A 26,132-nucleotide genomic window follows, 5' to 3' on the forward strand; every position below is an offset into this window, starting at 1 on the left:
ATTTTTTAAAAATTTAAAGATTTTATTTATTTATTCGAGAGAGAGAGAGGCAGAGACACAGGCAGAGGGAGAAGCAGGCTCCATGCACTGGGGAGCCCGACGTGGGATTCGATCCCGAGTCTCCAGGATTGCACCCTGGGCCAAAGGCAGGTGCTAAACCGCTGCGCCACCCAGGGATCCCAATAAATAAAATCTTTAAAAAAAATTCTCTTCTTCCTGTTTTTGGTAGTTCTGAACGTTAGATTTTTTCCCCCATGGGGTCAAAGGTACCTAAGTATATGACTGCAAGTGGAAAAACAGGGGACAGAAATCAAGTATTGACAGTTTTCCCATTTTCATTTGTGTATGAATTTTTAATATAAATGCAGGGGCATAAAGCATTAATGGTCAAAATGTTTCAGTGAACACGTTTCAGCAGTTCGACTGTATAACAATTATAAATAAACCTGTTAAAATTTGCTGGACAATGCTAGCATTTGGTTTTTTTTAAAACAAGTAAATTCTTACTAATGGCAACTAAGTGGTGTTTGCTGCATTTTTATCATACAGTAGATTCCATTCATTCACTATACTTTTCTAGCTGAGTTGTCCTACATGTAAGTACATGTTTTTAATGTTGCCCGTCCTCTGTGCTGTTCCTGTAAGTTTGCTATCAAAATACATCAAATTATTTTTTAAAAAAAGAGAACTACATCTGAAACTAATGATGTCCTATATGTTAGCTAACTGAACTTAAAGAAACTTTTAAAAACACAGAAGTGCAATCAGAAAATGGGTAAAAGGCATGAAAAGCATATATAAATTGGCAAATAACCATGTGAAAAGATAGGTGTTCAACATCATTACCCATTAGGGAAATGCAAATTAAAACTACAAAAAAAAAAACTACAATGAGATATAACTACACCTATCAGAATGACTAAAATAGAAAATAGTGACAAAATCAAATGCTGCCAAGAATGCAAAGACCCTAGATCTCTCATACACTGCAGTCGGAAATGTAAAATGCCACCACCTGCCTAGAAAATGGTTTGGCAGTTTCTTAACAAACTAAATCTGCCACTATCATATAAGCCAACACAAGTGCATGCCTGGGCATTTACCACAGGGAAATAAAAACTTTTGTTCACAAGACTATAAAAACGTGTACCTAAATGTTTATAACAGCTCTCTTTTAAAGTAAAAAACTGGAAACAACTCTGATAACCTTCAAAATGTGAATAGCTAAGCAAATGGTGGTACATTCATACCATGAATATAACTCAGAAATAAAAAGTAATGAACTATTAATACATGCAAAAACCATGGACAAATTTTGATAGAGTTATGCTGAATGAAAATCTCTAATTCCAAAATGCTGCATACTGTATACTTCCACCTACATATATTTTTTTGAAGATTTCATTTATTTGAGAGAGCATACCCATGTGGGAGAGAGAGAGACAGAGAAGGAGCAGGGGCAGGAGAGGAAGAAGCAGACTCCCCACTGAGCAGGAAGCCTGGTGCAAGGCTTGATCCCAGAACACTGCAATCATGACCTGAGCCCAAGGCAGACGCTTAACCAACTGACTACCCAGGTACTCCCACCCACATACATTTTTAAATGACAAAATTATAAATCAACAACAACAACAAAAAGAACAGAGAAGGAATTAGCTGGTTGTCAGAGATTATCAGGCAACAGAGGTGGAGGGATGTGGGTATGGCTATAAAAGGGCAACATGAGAGATCCTTGTGGTGATGGAAATATTCTGCCTCTTAATTATATTTATGTCACTATCCTGGTTTTGATACTGTACTACAGTTTTACAAGATGTTTTCAATGGAGGACTTGGATATCTATTTATGATAACTGCATATAACTTTTTAATCATCTCAAAAATATAAAGTATAACAAAGAAAACCACATCTATCATCTGTCAAAAACAACTAAAAAACTGAACAAATTATGTGAAGCAACTGTTTTCAGACACTGGACAACCAGCAGCACAGGAATGTATAATCACTAGGAGAAGGGAAACAAATGAAGTGAGTGATACAATTTTCCAACATTTTTTGTCTAGAGGCCTTTATAGATCAGAAAGAGACAGTACAGAGCAAAGCACTGTCAAGCATTATTAAGAGTGGGAGAGGTGAATTCTGTGCAACAGAACAAAAGGGAATCATGAAGACCAAGAATTAAAGAATTCCTCACAGAAATTTCCTGGAGTCTTTGCCTGAAAACTAAGCTGTAATTGCTGAGTGAGACTCTACAAGTCCAGGGAAATGGCAACTAACTAACGGGCAGCTAGAAGTTAATTCCTGAAGCAAACATAAGGTTGGTACACATTCAAGTTCTAACCCGGCAGAGTAGAAAGAATTTAGTGAACCCATGGGTATTTCAATAAAGACCCAATAAAACTGAACGTTAAGATTAAGGTCAAAGAATCCTAAAGTAAAGGCTACTCTAGACCTATTCTAACAAACCTTATGGATCAAGCTGAATTATAAGTAAATCAATTCCCTGCACAAATGAATTAAACTTTTAGGGGCACCTGGCTGGCTCAGTGATTCTTAATCTCAGGCTCACGAGTTCAAGCCCCACACTGAGCATAGCGCCTGCTTTAAAAAAAAATTTTTTCTTTAAAGAAAGGTAACAAAATTCAGATCAAAAAATTCAACAACATAACTTCAAAATTCTAGAAAAAAAACTACTAGGTATGAAAATATATAAGCCATAAACAGGAGAAAAAGTAGCCAGTAAAAAGACCAAAAATGATACACAACGGGAACTAGCAGGAAAGAAGTTTAAAACAGCTATTAAAATTATTGAACACTACATCTGAAACTAATGATGTACTTATTATATGTTGGCTAATTGAATTTAAATTAAAAAAAGAAAAAATTTGCTCAAGAATTTAAAAGAAAACAGGAACACAATGAAAGTGCAATACATATATAAAATGGAACAAAATGGAAATAAAAGAGCTGAAAAACACATCTAAATGAAAATGTTCATTCAAGGTGTTTAGTAGCAGATTAAATACCATGGAAGAAAGAGTAGCACACTTGAAGACCTAGTATTAAAACTATGCAAGTAAGAGAGTTGAGGGAAAAGCTGAAAAATAAAACAATGGTTAAAAAAAACTGTCAAGTAATATAAAACAGTGTAACATATGTAACTGGAACACCAAAAAAAAAGTAGCAATGAAATATTTGAGGAAATTGTAGAAAAAAAGGTCAAAGTTTTTTTTTATTTCTACATTATTTCAAGTTTTTATTTAAATTCCAGTTAGTTAACATACATTGTAATATGATTTTCAGGTGTAGAATTCAGTGATTCATCACTTACATACAATACCTGATGCTCACCACAAGTACACCCATCACCCCATTAAACCCATCTCATTCTCTATGGTTAACAATCTGTTTTCTGGTTTGGCTTAGGTTGTGATCCTGGGATTAAGTCCTGCATCAGGCTCCCATCAGGGAGCCTGTTTCTCCCTCTGCCTATGCGTCTCTGTCCCTCTCTGTGTATGCCTCAGGAATGAATGAATGAGTGAATGAATGAATGATCTTGAAAAAATAAAAAAGCATTAAAAATAATAGCTTGTACAGTAACAAAAAGAAAAAACAAAATAGACAAATTTCCTACAAAATACAACTAACTCAACTGACAGAAAATGAATTGGGCAATACTGAAGACAGAACATTAGCTCTACCATGACAAATTAGACTTCATCAAAATTAAAATCTATTCTTCAGAACAAAACATTAAGAAAATAAAAAGGCAAGCCACACACCAAGAGTATATTTAAAATATACAAAATGAAGAATTCATATAATTCAATTTTTAAAAAACAGTAAAATATGAGTGAAAAACTTGAACAGACACTCCACAGAAAAATGAGGTGAAACGCCAATAAACATTTGAAAAAGTGTTCAACCTCATTAGTCATCAGGGAAATAAAAATTAAGATCATAACAAGATACTGCCAGCCCATTCATATGAATGGCTAAAATTTCAAAGACTAAAAATGAAAAGTATTGCTGAAATCGCAGACCAACTGAAACTCTCATACTTATTTTTAAACTTAAATTTGGGGAGGGTTCTCACCATTTGCTGATAAGAATCATTCACATTGCCTAACTATTTGACACAAAGAATATCATTTATGCTGAACACCTTTTTTCCTTCTGGGATCGTGGAATTTTGTTACATGCTAGACAGAAGCTGCCTATGTGACCAGTGCCCAATAAAAACTCTGAGCACTGGATCTCAAACAAACTTCCCTGGTTGATAACATTTCACATGTGCTGTCACAGTGTTGTTGGGGGAATTAGGTTTGTCCTGTGTGACTCCATTGGGAAAGGACTCTTGGAAGTCCTTGAGCCTGATTTCCCCAGACTTTAACCCATGCATCTTTTCCTTTTATTGATTTTGATTTGTATTCTTCACTGCAGTAATTCATACCTTTGAGAGCAACTATATAATGAACCCTGTGGGTCCTCATAGCAAATCTTCAAATCTAGGGTTGGTCTTGAAGACTTCCAAACACAATAAAAAGTATGCCTGGTACAAAATACCACCTCACCTTCATTCTTTCAACTTCTACCACTTTCTCCCCACCTACAACAATACAAATACACTAATAATAAGGCGCATCGATGAAGTACACTTAACATGTCGCTGTAAGATAAAATACAAACCACAAACATAAAATGCCAATGCTGAGTAACAATGATAAATGTTATTTTTTAAAAGTTTTCAGTTAGGAGAACTCCTACTGATAACTAGTTTTCTTTCATTTAAAAAAAATCGTTAGATAAGGTCTCAGTATTACTTGATATTGACCAAGCCTGTATCAAAACTAACCACTAAAACTAAAAGTAAATTGAAAAACTGAGATGATAACTCTCAGAGTGAATGTGAAATCACATCTTCAGGGTTTGATATAAAAATCTTTTTTTGGGCAGCCCGGATGGCTCAGTGTTTTAGTGCTGCCTTCAGCCCAGGGCCTGATCCTGGAGACCCAGGAAGAATTCTCAGGGCTCCCCGCATGAAGCTTGCTTTTCCCTCTGCCTGTGTCTCTGCCTCTCTTTCTCTCTCTGTGTCCTCATGAATAAATAAAATCTTTTTTAAAAAATCTTTAACAATTGAGGTATAGATGACATACTACACACTGCTGATATACAAACTACACATAGTATAGAATTTGATGCCTTTTGGCATATAGTATATTTGCCAGTGAAATCATGAGCACAATTAAAATAATAAAATTTGCACCATCCCCAAAAGTTTTCTCACATCTTTTTGTCATCCATCTCTCTCTTCAACACTATTGGCAGGCAACTACTGAACTTTTTTAAGGCATTATAAATTATTAACATTTTCTAGAATTTTACATAAATCAAATTCAAAATGTTCATCAGAGTCCTCTACTCCCCAAACCAACAACCATATACTCCGTAGAATCTACATCTACTTCATTCCTTTCACACATAACCTACTCACTAGATTCTGGCTCTGTGCCACCGTTATGCTATTAAAAGTGATTCCCTTAAAAATCACCAGTGGCCTTCTAATTGCCAAACATAGTAGGCCCTACTCAGTACCCATTCTACTAGACTACTCCACAGTACCTGAAATCATTAATTACCCTTGAAAGAAAAAAAAAAAAAAAAACCTTTCTTCTCCTTAGCCAACTATCACTTCTATTTCTCAGCCTCTCTGTGCTAGTTCCTCTTATTCTGTCCTCTGAGTGTTGTCAAGTCTTTAAAGTCTTATTTGCAGCCCTATGCTATCATAGCAGTAGTTGTTATAGAAACAGAAGTAAATATTTATTGTGCTGTTATCGTGTGCTAATAAGCACTGTGTTAAGCTTCATGTAAATTCAATGATTCCTCATAACAATTCTATGAAGTAAGTATCCCTAAGGATAATGTTATCCCTAAGGCACCTGGGTGGCTCAGTGGTTGAGCGTCTGCCTTTGGCTCAGGTCGTGATCCCGGGGTCCTGGAATTGAGTCCCGTATCGGGCTCCCTGCAGGGAGCCTGCTTCTCTCTCTGCCTATGTCTCTATCTCTTTCTCTGTCTCGAATGAATGAATGAATGAATGAATGAATGAATGAATAAAAAAATAAAATGATAATTATCCCCATTTAAGATACATACAGAATTAGACAGAATAACATACTCTACACGAACCTATCATTCAGTTTTAATGATGATCAATGTCAATTTTTTTTTTAAGATTTTATTTATTTATTCATGAGAGACACAGAGAAAGAGGCAGAGACATAGACAGAGGGAGAAGCAGGCTCCATGCAGGGAGTTCAATGTGGGACTCGATCCCGGGACTCCGGGATCATGCCCTGAGCCAAAGGCAGATGCTCAATTGCTGAGCCACCCAGGTGTCCCAACATTTTGCCAATCTTGATTAATTAATCCCCACATACACATTTTTACCTACTGCAGTACTTCAGAGAAAATTTTAGAATTCATCCATAAATACTTCAATATGTACCTTTAAGAGGTGCTTACTATTTTTCCAATAAACTCTTTTATAATTATGCTGTATTTGGGCACCTGGGTGGCTCAGTGGGTTAAGTGCATGTCAAGAGTCCGACTCTTAATTTCTGCTCAGGTCATGATCTCTCAGGATCATAGGCTGAGGTCTGAGTCAGGCTCCATGTTCAGTGAGGGGGGAAAGGGGAGGTTCTGCTTAAGATTCTCTCTCGGGGTGCCTGGGTGGCTCAGTGGTTGAGCATCTGCTTTTGGCTCAGGTCATGATCCTGGGGTCTTGGGATCAAGTCCCACATCAGGCTCCCTTCAGGGAACCTGCTTCTCCCTCTGCCTATGTCTCTGCCTCTCTCTCATGAATAAAATCTTAAAAAAAAAAAAAGATTCTCTCTCTCTCCTTCTGCCACTCCCTCTCCACTCTCTCTCTCCCACCGTCCCTCTCAAGTAAATTTATTTTTTATTTTTTTAAAGATTTTATTTTTTTAATAATAAATTTATTTTTTATTGGTGTTCAATTTGCCAACATACAGAAGAACACCCAGTGCTCATCCCATCAAGTGCCCCCCTCAGTGCCCACCACCCAGTCACCCCCACCCCCCGCCCTCCTCCCCTTCCACCACCCCTAGTTCGTTTCCCAGAGTTAGGAGTCTTCCATGTTCTGTTATTATTATTATTATGCTCTGTGGCAATCGTAGATCCATGATTCTGTTAAATGGCAGATTTCCTGTGGCCAGAGAGACAAAATCCAAATTCTTTAGCATTCTTTATATTCTTTGGCATATAACAGTCTTCAAATATGGATCCAACCTACCTTTCCTTTCCTGCCTTGCCATCCATCACTTTCCTGTACTAGGCTCTACCCAGTTTGGACTATCTAATAATCCTTGAACATTTCTTATAGTTTCATGCCTCTATCTCTCTACTTGTGATATAAAACATTCTATAAGGCACTGTAGCTATCTGGCAGAATTCTTGGTATCCAGCTGACAGTAGTTACATAAAAGCTAATCCTGAAACTACAAAATGGAAAACATAAACTCTCTTGAATTTTGCTCTTTTCCTCTTAAGCACTCATTTTATTTAAAAAACCCACAAAATTGGGCATCCCGGTGGCTCAGTGGTTTTGCACCGCCTTCAGTCCAGGGTGTGATCCTGGAGTCCCAGGATCAAGTCCCACGTTGGGCTCCCTGTACAGAGCCTGCTTCTTCCTCTGCCTGTGTCTCTGCCTCTCCCTCTCTGTCTCTCTCATGAATAAATAAATAAAATCTTTAAAAAAAAAAAAAGCCCACAAAATTATCATCAAATATCTACTGTTGTTATCTTACTCTCTTATTCTTTATGTATGTTCTTAAGAAAGCTAATATTTTGGCAAGCCTAACAATTATATAACATGACATTTCACCAGAAGATAATATTATGTATCAAAACTTCTGATTTCTAAAATTATAAAACCAAAATAAGTTCTACCCTACAGTATATGCTGTAAAAATAAAGTCTTCAAAGAAATGCAAAAGACAAAAACCTATCATTCTTAAGATAAATGAGCATAAAACTGAGTAGCATATTTTTCCTACATATTATCCTTCTCTTAAACTGTACAATTTTATTATGTGGTCACAAAAATATATAACTGAAAGGGTATTTTATAATCATCCTGGTTTTCTCTTAAGAATGTAACATCTTACTACAGAATATTCATAGGGAACAAAACAATTCAGCTTTGAGATTTTCTTGTTTTATAGAAAGAAATGTTTTACCACTTAGTAAGATTTTTGAATATGATATTTGCTATCTAGTTCAGATATTATTTTATTTGGGCTATTTTGAATTTTAATTTTAGCATAAGTCATACACAACTAAAGACATCCTAATAAGCCACCTTGTAAATTTATTTAACCGCTAACAGCTACAAAAAACCTACTGAAATTTTTACTTATTATGACTATAATATTAAGACATAGGAATTTTTTATCACTTTAAGTGTATGGAATCATTAAATGAAGATATTTTACAAACTAAAGAATTATCACCGTGATTCCACAAAATATTATTGCCACAGGAAATGAAATTGCTATTTCCATTAAATTTTTAAAGTTTAACAAGACAAGTACAAATAATATAAATACAAGCTATTAAAAGTATACAGATGTTATTAATAAATGCTACAATCTAAGTTTCTAGAATGAAGTTGGTATTACCAAAATAGACAATTTCAAGAGTATCACATTAGTCAAAAGTAAAGAAATTAAAAGAGTCTTATCAAACAAAATGAGCCCTAAGACTTAAGATTAGTTTAATTTGGTTTCTTCATTTTGATTAGCTTATGAAATCACCACTAAGATTAATCACAAGGTGGCCTCTCCCACAGTCTGTAAATATCTTTGTTGCAGAAAAAATAATTTAGAAAATAGGTATGAGATTCTGAGCACCTTTCCCTTACTCTAAAACAGAATTCTGACTGGGGCACCTAGGTGTTCAGTTGGTTAAGCATCCAACTCTTGATTTCAGCTCAGGTCATGATCTCAGGGTCATCTGATCAAGCCCTGTGTCAGGCTCCACACTGAGCACAGAGTCTGCTCATCCCTTTTCCTCTGCTCCTCCCCATTCTCTCTCTCTCTCTCAAATAAATAAATAAATAAATAATTTTAAAAATAAATAAAAATAAAATAGAACTCTGACTACCTGCTAGAGAAGCCATATGGAGAAGGACAGACCTTGAGACTAGATGGAAGTCTAGCTATTTCAGAGATTTGGCTAAGGACAGCCTTCCAGCCATCCTTGCCAGGTTGCCAGACCTGTGAATAAACCCTCCTGGACACTCCAGCCAGCTGAGCCTCCAGATGATTGTAGCCACAGGTGGTATCACATATACCATCCCATGTGTATGTCTCACAAGAAGGTTTTCAAACCACACACCATTCATCAACTGGTTATTTTAATTACAATCATGTAATAATTTCAGTGACCATCGTCTCCACAATGATCCTCAAACACTAGTATTGGAAACAAGGTGACGGGGTGGCCAAAGTCACAAATATTAACTAAAATAAATAAAAAGCATGTTATATCATAAATTACAACTCTCTGATCATTTATAAAATTTCTCATTTATTCAAGTTCTAATTTTTTATGATTTTAAGTTAAAACACATAAAATACAAATAGAAATTATTTCCACAAGAGCACTCTTTTTTTAAAAAGAATTTTTCTTTTTAAGATTTTATTTATTTATTCATGAGAGACACAGAGAGAGGCAGAGACACAGGCGGAGGGAGAAGCAGGCTCCACACTGGGAGCCCGATGCGGGACTCGATCCCAGGTCCCCAGGGTCACACCCTGAGCCCAAGGCGGGCGCTCAACCTCTAAGCCACCCAGGCGTCCCATCCACAAGAGCACTCTTGAGGTAGAAATAATACCTGAAAGTTTATTTTAAAATTAGAAACACAAGAGACACCTGGGTGGCTCAGTTGGTTAAGCATCTGCCTTCACTTTGGGTCATGATCTCAGTCAGGGTCCTGGAATGGAGCCCCATTTTCAAGTCCCTGCTCAGTGGGGAATTTGTTTCTCCCTCTCCCTCTGCGTCTCCCAGCCCCACTGCTTGTGGGTGCACATCTGCTCTCTCTCTCAAATAAATAAATAAAATCTTTCTTACAAAACCAGAAATACACAAAAAAATTACCTATGAGCAATGGTTCTCAATTGGGGCAATTTTACCACCACCACCACCACCACCCCATCCCTAGGGATGATAGGGGAGGGAGGACTTTGGCAATGTTTGCAGTCACTTTTCATTGCCACAACTTGAGGGTGGAAATGTTATTGACATTTAGGAAGTAGAGGTCATATATGTTGCTAAACATCTTAAAATGCACAAGACAACTCCCCACAATGAAGAATTATCTGGCCCAAAATGTGAACAATGCCAAGGATATGAGGAATTAAAATTTGAAGATACTGTCCTCTTAAAATCATTATCTTAAAAACAAAAATGAATGATTGATTCTACTGGAAAAATTGATGGTTAGAACTCTGAACAATTTTTTAATAAAAATAGTAATTCTGATATTTTTCAGTATAAGAAAAAAGCTAATATATTAAAATTCAAGCTACAGAAAAAATATAAGAAAAGCTGTTAATAAAAAAAAAAAGAAGGGCAGCCCAGGTGGCTCAGCGGTTTAGCGCCTGCCTTTGGCCCGGGGTGTGATCCTGGACACCTGGGATTGAGTCCCACGCCTGGCTCCCTGCATGGAGCCTGCTTTTCTCCCTCTGCCTGTCTCTGCCCTTCTCTGTGTGTCTCTCATGAATAAATAAATAAAATCTTTAAAAAAAAAAAAAAAGTAAGAAAGAAAGAAAGAAAAAAGAAAAGCTGATAATATTAATTACATGAAACAGTAAGTAGAAAGAAGTTTTTGCAAATGCATTACTGGAGAAAAATGTTCCTAAATATATTATATCCAGCACTTAAAATATACGTTGTTTGATCAAATTAATATTATTGGTAACAGAATAAATATATAAAATCCGGTTCACAAAAGTCATATTTAAATCCATATTTTAACAAGACTATCATCATCAACAAAGACATATAACTGAAAATTATTTGAAAGTTTTTTTCATTTTGTATTTTAGAAATAAATTCTTCTATATAATCACACGGGTCTACAGGACTAGGACTCTGAATAAGTCAACTTACTTTTCTTTTAAATTTTTTATTTAAATCCAACTTAGTTAACATGTAGTATATCATTAGCTTTATGGGTAGAATTTAATAAGTCATCAGTTGCATATAACACCTAGTGCTCATTACATCAAGTGCCCTCCTTAATGCCCACCACCCAATTACCTCATACCCCCACCCACATCCTTCCAACAACACTAAGTTTCTTCTCTATAATTAAAAGTCTTTTATGGTTTGACTCCCTCTCTGTTTTTATCTTATTTTTCTTTCCCTTATATTCATGTTTTATTTCTTAAATTCCACATATGAGTAAAATCATATATTTGTCCTTCTCTGCCTGATTTACTTCACTAAGCATAATACACTCTAAGTTCCATCCACCTTGTTGCAAATGGCAAGATTTCGTTTTGATAGCTGAGTAATATTCCATTGTATACATAATATCACATCTTTATCAATTCATCCATTTGGGCTCTTTCCACAATTTGGCTACTGTGGACATTGCTGCTATTAGCATTAGGGTGTAGGTGCCCCTTCAAATCACTGTTTTTGTATCTCTGGGTAAATACTTGGCAGTACAATTGCTGGGTCATAGGGCAGTTCTACTTTTAACTTTTTTAAAATGATTTTATTTATTTATTCATGAGAGACACAGAGAGAGGAAGAGACATAGGCAGACAGAGAAGTAGATTCCCTAAAGGGAGCCTGATGTGGAACTCAATCCCAGGACCCTAGGTTCACGACCTGAGCCAAAGGCAAATGCTCAACCACTGAGCCACCCAAGTACCCTACTTTTAACTTTTTGAGAAACCTCCATACTTTTTGTTCCAGAGTGGCTGTACCAGCTTGCATTCCCACCAACAGTGTTAAGAGGGTTCCCCATTCTCTGCATCATCGCCAACATCTGGTGTTTCCAGACTTGTTAATTTTAGCCATTATGACAGGTATGAGGTAGTATCTCATGGTGGTTTTGATTTGTATTTCCCTGATGCCAAGTGATATTGAGCATTTTTCATGTCTGTTAGCCATTTGTATGTGTTCGTTGGAGAATATCTATTCATGTCTTTTGCTCATTTCTTGATTGGATTTGTTTTTTGGGTGTTGAGTTTGATTAAGATCATTATAGACTCTGGATACTAGCCCTTTATCTGATATGTCCTTTGCAAATATCTTCTCCCATTCCATAGTTTGCCTTTTAGTTTTGTTGCCTGTTTGTTTCCTTTGCTGGGTAGAAGCTTTTTATCCTGATAAAGTCCCAACAGTTCATTTTTGCTTTTGTTTTCCTTGCCTCTGGAGACATGTCGCAAGAAATTGCTGTGGCCAAGGTCAAAGAGGTTGCTGCCTGTGTTCTCCTCTAGGATTCTGATGGATTTCTGTATCACATTTTGATCTTTCCTCCATTTTGAATTTTTGTGTATGTTATAAGAAAGTGGTCATTCTTCTGCATTTGGCTGTCCAGTTTTCCCAGCACTATTTGTTGACACACTATCTTTTGTCCGTTGGATATTTTTTTCCCGCTTTGTCAAAGATTAGTTGACCAAAAAGCTGTGGGTACATTTCTGGGTTTCTATTCTATTCCACTAATCTATGTATCTGTTTTTGTGCCAATACAAAACGGTCTTGATGACTACTGTTTTATAATACAGCTTGAAGTCTGGAATTTTGATGCCTCCTGCTTTGGTTTTCTTTTTCAACATTACTTTGGCTATTCAGGGTCTTTTCTGATTCCATACAAATTTTATAATTGTTTCTTCTAGCTCTGTAAAAAAATGCTTGTGTTATTTTGATAGGGATTGCATTGAATGTGTAGATTGCTTTGGGTAATATAGACATTTTTTTTAATATAGACATTTTAACATATTTTTCCTTCCAATCCATAAAAGCATGGAATTTTTTTCCATTTCTTTATGTCTTCAATTTCTTTCATAAGTGTATTATAGTTTTCAAAGTACAGATCTTCTACCTCTTTAGTTAGGTTTATTTCTAGGTATCTTATGGCTTTTGGTGCAACTATAAATGAGATCAATTTCTTGATTTCATTTCTTTCTGCTGCTTCATTATTGGTATACAGAAATGCAACAGACTTGTGTGTGTTAATTTCATATCCTGCGACTTTGATGAATTCCTAATGAGTTATAGCAATTTTTTGGCAGAGTCTTTTGGGTTTTCTACACACAGTATCATGTCATTTTAAAGTGTAAATTTGACTACTTCTTTACTGATTTAGATGCCTTTTACTTCTTTTTGTTGTCTGACTGCTGAGGCTAGGACCTCCAGTACATTGCTGAACAACAGTGGTGAGGGTGGACATCCCTTGTTGTGTTCCTGACCTTCGGTGGAAAAACTGAGAGTTCTTCCCCAATGAGGATGATATGAGCTGTGGATCTTTCATATGTGGATGGCCCTTATGAGGCTGAGGTATATTCCCTCCATTCTTAGATTGTTGAGAGTTTTTATCAAGAAAAGATGCTATATTTTGTCAAATGCTTTTTTTCTGCATCTACTAGAGGATCATATAGTTCTTATCCTTTTCTTTATTAATGTGGTGTATCATGTTGATTGATTTGTGGATACTAAACCACCCTTGTAGCCCAGGAATGAATCCCACTTGGTCGTAGTGAATAATCCTATTAATGTACTGTTGGATCCTATTGGCTAGTATCTTGGTAAGGATATTTGCGTCCGTGTTCATCAGGGATACTGGTCTGTAATTCTCATTTTTAGTGGGGTCTTTGGCTTGGGGATCAAGGTAATGCTGGCCTCCTAGAATGAGTTTAGTAGCTTTCCTTCCATTTCTATTTTTTGGAACAGCTTCAGAATAGGTATTAATTCTTCTTTAAACATTTGATAGAATTCTGCTGGGAAACCATCCAGCCCTGGATTCTTATTTGTTGGGAAGTTTTTGTTTACTGCGTCATTTTCTTTGCTTGTTATGGGTCTGTTCAGATTTTCTATTGCTTCCTGTTTCAGTTTTGGTAGTTCATATGCTTCTAGGAATTTATCCATTTCTTCCGGATTGCCCAATTTGTTGGCATGTAATTGTTCATAATATTATCTTAAAATTGTCTGTATGGCTTTGGTGTTGGTTGTGAGGTCAATTTAGTTTTTGACAAATACTTGAAGGAAAAAATAGTAAATGATCTGAACAGGTTTTTTCAAAATAAGCTTTGTAGCTATGATCATACAGGTATTTTCTGTCCTTTTAAAAAAAAACATGTTAATATTGCTGACAAAGAGCAGAGTCTGATTCAGCTCTGTAAAGGAAACAATGGGTATAACTATTGCAAAAGATTAGAAGATGGACAAGTAACAATTGTTTTTATATCAAATAAACATACTAGGTAGCTTCCTACATTAGAAAAGGTAACAATAAACTTTTACCTTTACATTTGGCTTCTTTGTTGAAACTCCTCTGTACCAACCTAAAACAAAGCATACAAAGGATATTAAAATCATAATGTTATTTTCTATAAAACACATAATATGACTTTTTAAGAGGAAAAATTAATGCAAAACAAATAGTGTACCTTTATTAGCAGTAGTTTGCTCTAGAAGGAACAGTCCTAGAATACACTTCCAATTTTCTTCAAAAGGTAAAACTTTCAACCGAATAAAGCCCCCAAATTAAAAAAGACCTCAGAGAACATGTAATTCAACTCCATGAAAATTCAGATGAATTAGTTAGGGGCAGGAAAATGCCAAAATCATATAGCTTTTTTGGTAGCAGATAGGGACTACAGCCCAGACTTTCAGTTTCCTGGTTTTATTCAATGTTCCATGCACAAAACTACATTTCTTGGCTTTCCAGATGCTAAAGTTGACATCTCTTCTTCAGTTATTTCTTCTCAGCATTCACACAGCATTAATAATCAAAGTTTCAATTACAAAATAAAAACAATTTTCAGGAAAAAATTTCATTATCAACTTTTCTCGATTCCAATCTATTATTTTTAGAGTTTTGTTATAGTTTCTCTCCTTGAGTTTTAAGAGGAAAATGTTCCAATGAGGTGTATTGAATGAAGAAAATGAAGAAAAGGAGATTATTGATAATAATTAATAATAACTAAGAGCTTATAGTTCTATGTACTGCAATAGAGAGGTTGTTCTACATGAGAGACTCCTAACTCTGGGAAACGAACTAGGAGTGGTAGAAAGGGAGGTGGGCGGGGGGTGGGGATGACTGGGTGACGGGCACTGAGGGGGGCACTTGATGGGATGAGCACTGGGTGTTATTCTATATGTTGGCAAATTGAACACCAATAAAAAATAAATAAAAATAAATAAATAAATCAGAGAGAGGTTGTTCTATATGCATTAATCTTTAAATCTTGCAAAAAAAGCTATGAGGAAAAAGTCAACTTTCCTGAAATCATAACAAACAATAAAAGAAGAAATATCCTTGTTTAGAAGATATTTGCAAATGACATATCAGACAAAGGGCTAGTTTCCAAGATCTATAAAGAACTTATTAAACTCAACACCAAAGAAACAAACAATCCAATCATGAAATGGGCAAAAGACATGAACAGAAATCTCACAGAGGAAGACATAGACATGGCCAACATGCATATGAGAAAATGCTCTGCATCACTTGCCATCAGGGAAATACAAATCAAAACCACAATGAGATACCACCTCACACCAGTGAGAATGGGGAAAATTAACAAGGCAGGAAACAAATGTTGGAGAGGATGCGGAGAAAAGGGAACCCTCTTACACTGTTGGAGGGAATGTGAACTGGTGCAGCCATTCTGGAAAACTGTGTGGAGGTTCCTCAAACAGTTAAAAATATACCTGCCCTACGACCCAGCAATTGCACTGTTGGGGATTTACCCCAAAGATACAAATGCAATGAAACGCCGGGACACCTGCACCCCGATGTTTCTAGCAGCAATGGCCACGATAGCCAAACTGTGGAAGGAGCCTCGGTGTCCAACGAAAGATGAATGGATAAAGAAGATGTGGTTTATGTATACAATGGAATATTACTCAGCTATTAGAAATGACAAATACCCACCATTTGCTTCTACGTGGATGGAACTGGAGGGTATTATGCTGAGTGAAGTAAGTCAGTCGGAGAAGGACAAACATTATATGTTCTCATTCATTTGGGGAATATAAATAATAGTGAAAGGGAAAATAAGGGAAGGTAGAAGAAATGTGTGGGAAATATCAGAAAGGGAGACAGAACGTAAAGACTGCTAACTCTGGGAAACGAACTAGGGGTGGTAGAAGGGGAGGAGGGCGGGGGGTGGGAGTGAATGGGTGACGGGCACTGGGTGTTATTCTGTATGTTAGTAAATTGAACACCAATAAAAAAAAAAAATAAAATAAAAAAAAAATAAAAAAAAAAAGAAATATCCTTGTTTATGTTTAGTGCAACAGCCGAGATAAGAAATTTGAATAACTCAATTCTACCTGGAGAGTTTCAGTATCTTCATTTATTAAAAAGAAAAAAGTGATTTACCAAATGTGACATTTTATAGTAACTTAAGAAACAGCACAGAGAATGATATCAGCAGGAATGGCAGAGTAAGGATCTCCAAAAAAGCCTCTCCTCAATAAAAGGAATAAGAATGCTGGCAAAAACTGTCAAAATCAAATTCTACAGAACTCTGGAAGTAAACCAAAGACATGATGTAATCCAAAAAGTACTTATTCAAGAAATCTGATTCTTGGTAAGAACAAAGACCTTTTTAATTTGCCCTGCAAGCCTTGTATTAGACTTGAAAACCAAAAGTCCCATGTTAGAGATGAAAACCAGAAAACTAACAGCCCCTGAAGGAGACAGAACAGGGGAAATAAAAAAATAAATAAATAAATAAAGAGGTTTATCATGTGTACAAACTGCAAAACTCAGTACTATTAAGATGTCAATTATCCCTAAATTGGTCTATAGATTCAATGCAATGCCAATCAAAATCCCAGCAAAAATCTTGGTAGGTATTAAGTTCTTTCTAAAATTTAGGTAACTGACTACTAGAATAGTCAAAATAATTTTGAAAAGGAATAAAAAATGTTATTTCCAATGAAATACACTGGAAAACAAAAAAACCCACATGTAACTAAACAACTGATTTTCAAAAAGGGTGCAAAGAAAAATAATAGTCTTTTTAACAAATATCCATTGCTGAAACAATTGGATATACATAAAACAAACAAAAAAACCCCTCAAACCTACATAAAATTGCCTCAAAATATATCACAGAGTTAAATGTAAATGGTAAAACTGGTACAAGAACAAAAGTAGAATATTTTCGTGACCTTGGTTTAGACAAGGATTTCTTAAGCATACTCTATAAAAGAATTAATAATGTAATCTTCATAAAAGTTTTAAAATTTTGCTCTTCTAAGAGTCACAAAACTGTTAGAAGAAAACAGTGAAAATCTTCATGATATAAACTTGAAAATGATTTCTTGGATATGATACCAAAAGCACCGGTAACAGTAAAAATAGTAAAGTAGAAATAGATAAATGGGACTACATCAAAATTTAAAACTTCTGTGCATCAAAAGACAAAATCAACAGCATGGAAAGACCACCCAATGCCAATAAAAATCTCAACAAGTTGTTTTCTGAATACTGACAAACTGAGTCTAAAGTTTATAAGGGAAAGTAAAAGACCTAGAATAGGCAACATAATATTGAAGGAGAGTAACAAAAATGGAAGACTCACACTACCTGACTTCAAAACTTACAATTATAAAGCTACAGTAATCAAGACAGTGCAATATTAGAGCAAGAACAAATAGATCAACAGAACAGAATAGAGAGCACTGAAGTAGACCCACATAAATAATAGTCTGATCTTTAAAAAGGAACAAAGATGCTACAACTGGTGCTCGGAAAACTAGACACAACATTTTAAAATAATGAATCTAGACACAGACATTTATGTCCTCACATTCTTCACAAAATTAACTCAAAATGGATCAAAGATCTAAATGTACAACACAAAACTAAAAGAGAAAATCTAAATAACCTTGTGTATAGCAATGACCTTTAAGGTTGTACACCAAATGCATGATCCATGAAAGAAACAATCAATAAGCTAGACTTCATTAAAATTAAAACTACTGCTCCGCAAAAACACACTATCAAGAGAATTCAAAGACAAACCACAACCAGGAGAAAATATTTATAAAAGGCACATCTCAAAAAAAAAAAAAAGGCACATCTCATATAAGACTGTTACCTAAAATATACAAAGAATGTTTAAAACTTAATAATAAAAACACCTCAGTTGAAAAATGGGCAAAAGACCTGAATAGATACCTCACCAAAGAAGATATACATATGGCAAAATGCATATGAGTGTTCAATACCAAATATGATTCAAGAATTGTAAATTAAAATGAGTTTAAAACATATCTACTATAATGGCCATAATCCAAAACACTGACAACACCAAATGCTGATGTGAAGCAACAGAAACTCTCACTCATTGCTGGTGGGAATTCAAAATGGTACAGCCATTCTGAAAGGTGGTTTAGCAGTTTCTTAGAAAACTAAATATAGTCTTACCACAGGATTCATCAGTCTGACTGTTTGGTACTTACTCAAATGAACATTCATGTCCACACAAAAATCTGCATCTGGATGTTTACAGCAGCTTTATTCATAACTGCCAAAATGTGGAAGCAACCAAGATATCCTTCAGGTAAATGGATAAATAAACTGTGGTACATCCAGACACTGGTATATGCTGAATACAGTGACAAAAAGAAATGAGCTATCAAGCCACAAAAAGACATGGAGGAACTTAAAGTGCATAATACTAAATGAGAAAAGCCAAATTGAAAAGGTCACATACCATATGATTCCAACCATATGACATCCAAAAAAGGCAAAACCATGGAGGCAATTAAAGTATCAGTGTTTGCCAAAGGCTGAAGGGAGTGAGAGTGGGAGGAATAAATAGGTGGAGAGGATCTTTAGGGCAGTGAAACTATTCTATGTGATACTATGGTGGTAGATACTTGTCATTATACATTTATCCAAACCAATAGTACAATACGAAAAGTGAACCCTGATGTAAACTTTGGATTTGGGGTGGTAATAATATGCCAATGTAGGTTCAATGATTGTAACAAATGTATCCACTCTGGTATGGATGTTGATAGTGGGAGAGGCTATACATGTATGGGGGTAGGGGGCATATGGGAATTTCCTGTACTTGTTGCTCAGTTTTGTTGGGAGCCTAAAACTACTCTAAAAAATAGTCTATTTTTTAATGCATTTTCTATGTGATCCACAAATCCCACCTCTAAGTATTTAATCAATAGGAAAAAAACCCATACTAAAATCTATACACAATGTTTATAACAACTTTATTCATAATCTTCAAAAATAAAGCAACTCAAATGTCTATCAACTGCTACATGGATAAATAAAATGTGGCTTAGATCTGTATGACAAAATACTACTCAGAAAAAAAAACAAACCACAGACACATACAATATGAATTAATTTTGAATGCATTATGCTAAGTGAAAAAAAGCCAGGCACAACAGGATATACAATGTATGATTCCATTTACATAACATTTTAGAAAACACAAAACTAGAGGGACAGAAAACAAATTGGTGGTTTCCAGGCCTGGGAAAAGAGGATTAGGAAGGTTGGTTGACTACAAGGAACCTGATGTTACACTTGGGGGTGACAAAAATGTTCTGTATCTTAACTATGGTTACAGTTATACATTTATCAAAATTCAGTTATATGAATAACTTAACTATGGTTACAGTTATACATTTATCAAAATTCAGAGAAATGTACTCCAGAAAGGGTGACATTTACTGTTCATAAAAATACCCCAATAACCTGACTAAAACAAACATACACACACACACACAACAGGATAACACTTCACATCTACTACATTGGTTAGAATTTTTATTTTAAATTCTAGCAATAGCAGATGCTGGCAAGAGATTCTGGAGCAATCAGAGAGTGCTAGTGAGAGTGATAATAAATGGCCCCCACTTTCAAAAACAATGCAGTATTTATTATACGTGTATTGTATAACACTAGAAATGTACTTCTGTATCTTATCCCTCCTTTATACAGTAGCATTGATTTGGAGATATTACTGCATTCTAGAGAAATTTTTGGAAATGGGGAGGGTCGAGTTAACGACATTAAAAATATTTATATTTTCAAAATGCAAAGATTCTTAGGAGAAACACAGTGTAAATCATGATCTTAGGTTACACTGTTTCATGCACAAACAACAAGAAAATAAATTTGACTTCATCAAAATTAAAAGCTTTGTTCCTCAAAGGCCATAAAAAAATTAAAATATAACCCACAAAATGGACAAAAATATTTACAAATCATATACCTGATAAAAGACTAGTATCCAGAATATATAGAGAACTCATAACTAATTGAAAAGATAATTTTTTAAAACAGGCAAAAGATTTAAATAAACATTTCTCCAGAGAAAATACACAAATGGCCAATAAAAACATGAAGCAAAGTTCAACATCATTAGTCATTAAAGAAATACAAATCAAAACTATACTGAGATACCATTTTTCCCCCAATAAAACAGCTGCAATGACAAACACAGTGACAAGCATTAACAGAGATAAGGAGATACTGGAATGCTAGCACATTACTGACAGGTTTGTAAAATGGTGCAGCCACCTTAGAAAACAGTTTGCCAGTTCCTCAAAATGTTAAAGGTAGAGCTACCATATGACCCAACAATTCCCCTCTTGAGTATATAACAAAAAAATTTTAAAGCAGGTATTCAAACAACTATCTGCATACAAATGTTCACACCAGCACCATTCACAACAGCCAAAAGGTGAAAACAACCCAAATGTATGTCAACTGATGAATGGATAAATAAAATACGGTATATGTCTACAATAGAATACTACTTAACTATAAAAAGAAATCAAGTTCTGATACATGCTTCTATATGGATGAATCTTGAACACTGTGCTAAGTAAAAGAAGCCAGACACAAATTCAATAATTACGCTTATATGAAATGTCTAGTATAGGCAAATCCATAGACAGAGAAAGTAGGCTAGTGGTTGCCAGGGTCTGGGGGGAAGAAGATTACAGGGAGTATTTGCCAACAGGAGTGTGGTTTCTTTCTCAGGTTATACAAATATTCTAAAGTTAGTCAGTGGTGATGGTTGTAGTTGCACAACTCTATACTATAAAAAGAGTGAACTGTGTGTTTTTAAAGGGTGAATTTTATGGTATGTGAATTATGTCTCAATAAAGCTATTATAAAAGGGAAAAAGGGGCAGCCCAGGTGGCTCAGTGCTTTAGCGCCGCCTTCAGCCCAGGGCGTGATCCTGAAGACCCGGGATGGAGTCCCACATCAGGCTTCCTGCATGGAGCCTGCTGCTCCCTCTGACTGTGTCTCTGCCTCTCTTTCTGTGTGTCTCTCATGAATAAATAAAATCTTAAAAAAAAAATAAAAAATAAAAAAATAAAAGGAAAAAAGGCAGGACAGTACTGGGTCTGAAAAGGTTGAAAGCTGTGCCCTTAGAAAATTTCCTGTACATACGCACTGAAAGACATTTACAGGAATGCACTGTTGCTGTTAATACATTACATACAATATCAAAGTACTGGTCACCCTTTCACATTTTCTCATATTTCATAAATCCTTGGGGCCACTTTGTTAAATCTTATGAAAGGTATTTTTATATCTGACTGCAATGCCATTCATGTTAACATTTGAATCTCCCTTATACTACTCAAAGAAAAACTATTAACAAGTCATGTAATCCATATGCTTCAATATAACTAACAGATGTTTTGGTGCAAATTACTATATTTCACTTATTTTTTGTTTTTATAAAATGATAATGAGAGAATAACTAGAATGAAGCACCACCTCAAGATTTAAAGTAAACAATCAGATAACATGTTTACAAAAGTCAGTAATTTGTCATCCAATGAATTCTCACAATATTGCTTATTAAAAGCTGCTTCCTTATTACTTAAATATTTATATTAGAATGCAATATAAACTCTTGCTTCTCAATAGGAGGTCAGGGGACAGAGGAGAGAAGCCTGAGACCGGTTCTGTCAAATACTTAACAGCTTCAAAAACACAACATTATCACCTCCAGGGGATGCCAACATTGTGAGGGTCATGAGGGCTGTGCTCAAAGAATTTCAGGCATCACCTTTTCTTAAAATCAAATCTCTGCTACAAATTTTGCTAAATGTGTTCACTCTATGCATGTAAGATTTAAAACTGAAGAGAGTCAAGAAAGGATAAGAGAGAAGGAAGAAGATAGCGAACTCACATTCCTTTTATGCCTTTTACATACAGATCAAAAGCTCATAACTTCTCAGATAAAAGAACCAAAAAACCAACTCAAACATTTCCAAAATCATTAAGAATCGGTTAAAAAAAAAAGGATGTTTTTAATTAGCTAGCACAATAAAGCATCTTTTAAATGTCTGTTTTTCTATTACAAGAACCCTGGACAATCTACCGTTATAGCTATAAATCTCTCCTTTCATTTTCCTCATTGATCTTTGACTTACCAAGATTTCACAGTGCTTGGTCATACTGCCTGAGACCTCATCAATTTTGCCATCATCATATGCATTAAATTGAAGAGTATACTGGAGTCATTATCATCTTAAGTCAACATCTGATGGTTTGATCACTAAGTTTAATCTGAACTTAAGATTCAGAGATATTTTTATCCTCTAACATTTTCAGATCTCAATTTTTATGGAAAAGTGAATGAGTAAAGGAAGGCATTATTACAATATTCAAGATTTTAATTTTCTACAAGACTGTTCCCTTCAGGGAACCAATTAACATGTATATTTTTAACTTAAGTCATAATATCATGATTGAATTCTAAGAAATGCTAAACAAGTACTGCCTCCAGAAACACCAGATCTTCCCTTCCTTAATAATTGGTTGCAACTCTCTAACTTCTAAGCTAGGGACATGTTACTCAAGGGAATACTGGGAGAAACAGAGAATTCTTCACTTCACCCAAATGTCTAGTGATGAAACTTTACAATGCAAGAACTATTGGGAAAAGTTTGGGTGTTGTCTTCAAATTCCAAAAGCAAAGTAAAGATCTTTGAGCCTCAGAATACCTCTGCTTAAACTGTCTAACGTTAGTTATCCCATCCCAAAGTCCTACTACAGGCTCTGCTGATCTTATCTCCCACCACTCTCTCTGCTCCTCCCCAATTAACCCTTCTACTGAAGCCACACCAGTCTCCCTGCAATTCCTTCAACTCACTAAGTAAGCTGCCACACTGCAGGCATTTATACTTTCTGCACATATGCCTGGACTGTTATCCTAGAAAACCACAGGATTGCTTCCTTACCTCCACATATTCTCTGCCCAAATGTTATTTTCTCAGAGAGACCTTCCATGATTATCCTATATAAATACATAGAAGAAGCCCACCCCACCCCATCACCCTCCCTCAATGCACACAGTCACTCTATCTGCTACCTTCTGTTCTGTCCTTCCTTAATCTTCTCATTGAGAACAGGGACTTTGCTTTATTCTTTTAGATCTGAGCCCCAGGAGCTACAAGAGTGCTTCATCTCCATTAGGCACTCAAATATTTGGTGAAAGAACGAATGCATCTGTAATATACGGGGTGATAATACCTACCTGGAAAGTTTGTTGATAAAATGTAAAGTACCTTGAGCAATTTCAAACACGCTGTAATAACTCAGTTATGGAGTGGGCAAGGTGTGACAGAGGAGTAACTTACACTGAAACTGTTTGCTAAATAACACTGTCAAGTGGAGACTTTACAGAGGAGCCTGGACTTATGAAATAAAAGAACTGCAACCTGAAGTTTCTTAATATAAATGGTATTCATTCTAAAAACATTAGGGGGTCCAAAAATACAAACTCCTAAATAGCTCTCTTAACTCATTTTTGGAAAAGGATGTAAATTTTTTTAAAAATACTCTTACCCATCTAACAAAGGTTCAAATTAGTGCATGAATTAACATCTACATCTTCTTTTCTTATGAGCAAAATGTTAATACACTCTAACAGAGATTTACCACCTGCAACAAAAAGTACAATCACGGAACATAAAACCATAGTAGATGAGTAAAGAGCCTCCAAACCCATGGAAAGTAAATAACTCTTCCAACAAAATAAGATTTTTTCACCATATAATCTGTCCAACATTACTGATCATTAATGAAACCTAAATTCTTTGCCTGACAAATATGATTTTAGCCACAATTTTATTAAAAAACCATCTCTTGGGCAGCTCCGGTGGCGCAGCGGTTTAGCGCCGCCTGTAGCCTGGGCTGTGATGCTGGAAACCCAGGATCAAGTCCCACATCAAGCTGATCAAGTCCCACATCGGGCTCCCTGCATGGAGCCTGCTTCTCCCTCTGCCTGTGTCTCTGCCCCTCTCTCTCTCTCTCTCTCTCTCTGAATAAATAAAATATTTTTAAAAAATCTCTTGTGCTTATAGCTCAGTTTCTTTTTTTTTTTTTAAGATTTTATTTATTCTTGAGAGACACAGAGACAGAGGCCAAGAGGAGGAGGAGGAGCCTAGATTGGATTTTAGTAATTTGGTGAAAAACATATAGTGATACTGTGGCACAAGTATCTAATAAAAATACTTGTTTATGGCGTTATTTCTCCAGTCTTAGCCTCATCTGATACAGAAACAGTCCCATGCTATGCAAACTTCTTTTACCCAGACATCATAATCCTAGTGGAGAGCTCTGAAAAAGTGACACATATGCATTTCATCAACTTAAACAACACTGATTATGTTTACTAAGAATGGTAATATTACATAAATTTAAAAAGTATATACTAGTGAAATTAGAAAATTTATTAATGTATTTCCAAGAATTCTACATTAAAAAATATCATACACCTTAGCTCTAAATATGTCATTTTATAAAATGTGATTAAAAATTAAGGTAATAAATAAAATAAATTTTTAGCTGAGATGTAGTCTAAATCCTATTTCATACTGACATCACCAGAGATTTTAGAATTTAAGAGTTATTTAAAATAGTTCAAAAAGTTATTCAAAGAGTTATTTTACTTAAGCAATTAGTTCAGTAATAAGATGAAAACAAATATAGAAAAAATATATTTTTAAAAATAACCACATAACATTGAAGAGCCAGAAGCATATTATAAATTTTAGATAGACTAGGATTCACTATATTCAAAGATAATAGAACTTAGAAAAGCATTACATTAAAATATATGTCACACAAAGTTTGCCATTTTAATCATTCTTAAGTGTACAGTTTAGTGGCATTGATAGAATTGTGCAACTATCATCATGATCCATCTCTATAATTCATCTTGCAAAACTGAAAATCTGTACCCATTTACCAATCAGTAATTCTCCATTACTCTTTTCTCCCAGGTCCTGGAAGCCACAATTCTACCTTCTGACTCTGGAAATTTGACTACTCTAAATAGAATCATATCTTTTTGTGTCTGGTTTATCTCACTGAGCATAATATCCTTAACATTCATCCATGTTGTATCACAATTTATTCATTTTTAAGGCCAAATAATATTTTATCCTGTGGAGTTACCACATTTTGTTTATCCATTCATTCATCCATGGAAACTTGGGTTGCTTCCACCTTTTGGCTATTGTGAATAATGCTGCTATAAATAGGAGTGTGCAAATAGCTGTGTGAGTTCTTATTTTCAATTCTTTTAAGCAAATGCCCAGAGGTGAAATTGCAGGATAATATACTAATGATATTTTAATTTTTTAAGGACTCACCATACCATTTGTTATTCATATTTCACTATTTCATATTTCCACTAATACTATAGTTCTTTTTTATCCATATATATATGATTTGCAAATAATGATAACTTTACCTGTTCTCATCCAATTTTTATGCATCTAATATCTTTCTTTATCAAATATCAATAAGGCACAGTTTTCTGCCATAAAATTTTCAGTTATATAACATG

General features: G+C 35.1%; 1 protein-coding gene across 12 annotated transcripts in view; it reads right to left on the bottom strand.

Annotated features, from left to right (window-relative positions):
- The window catches only part of DOCK3 (dedicator of cytokinesis 3), a 502,472-nt gene that overhangs the window by 359,181 nt on the left and 117,159 nt on the right, over positions 1 to 26,132 (bottom strand). For all 12 annotated transcript variants that reach the window (XM_072786067.1, XM_072786064.1, XM_072786059.1 and 9 more), the window contains one exon: positions 14,560 to 14,600. In XM_072786067.1, the coding sequence (XP_072642168.1) occupies positions 14,560 to 14,600 (41 nt within the window). The remainder of the gene's footprint in view (positions 1 to 14,559; positions 14,601 to 26,132) is intronic.

This window comes from Canis lupus, chromosome 19 (assembly GCF_048164855.1).
Source record: "Canis lupus baileyi chromosome 19, mCanLup2.hap1, whole genome shotgun sequence".
NCBI lineage: Eukaryota > Metazoa > Chordata > Mammalia > Carnivora > Canidae > Canis > Canis lupus.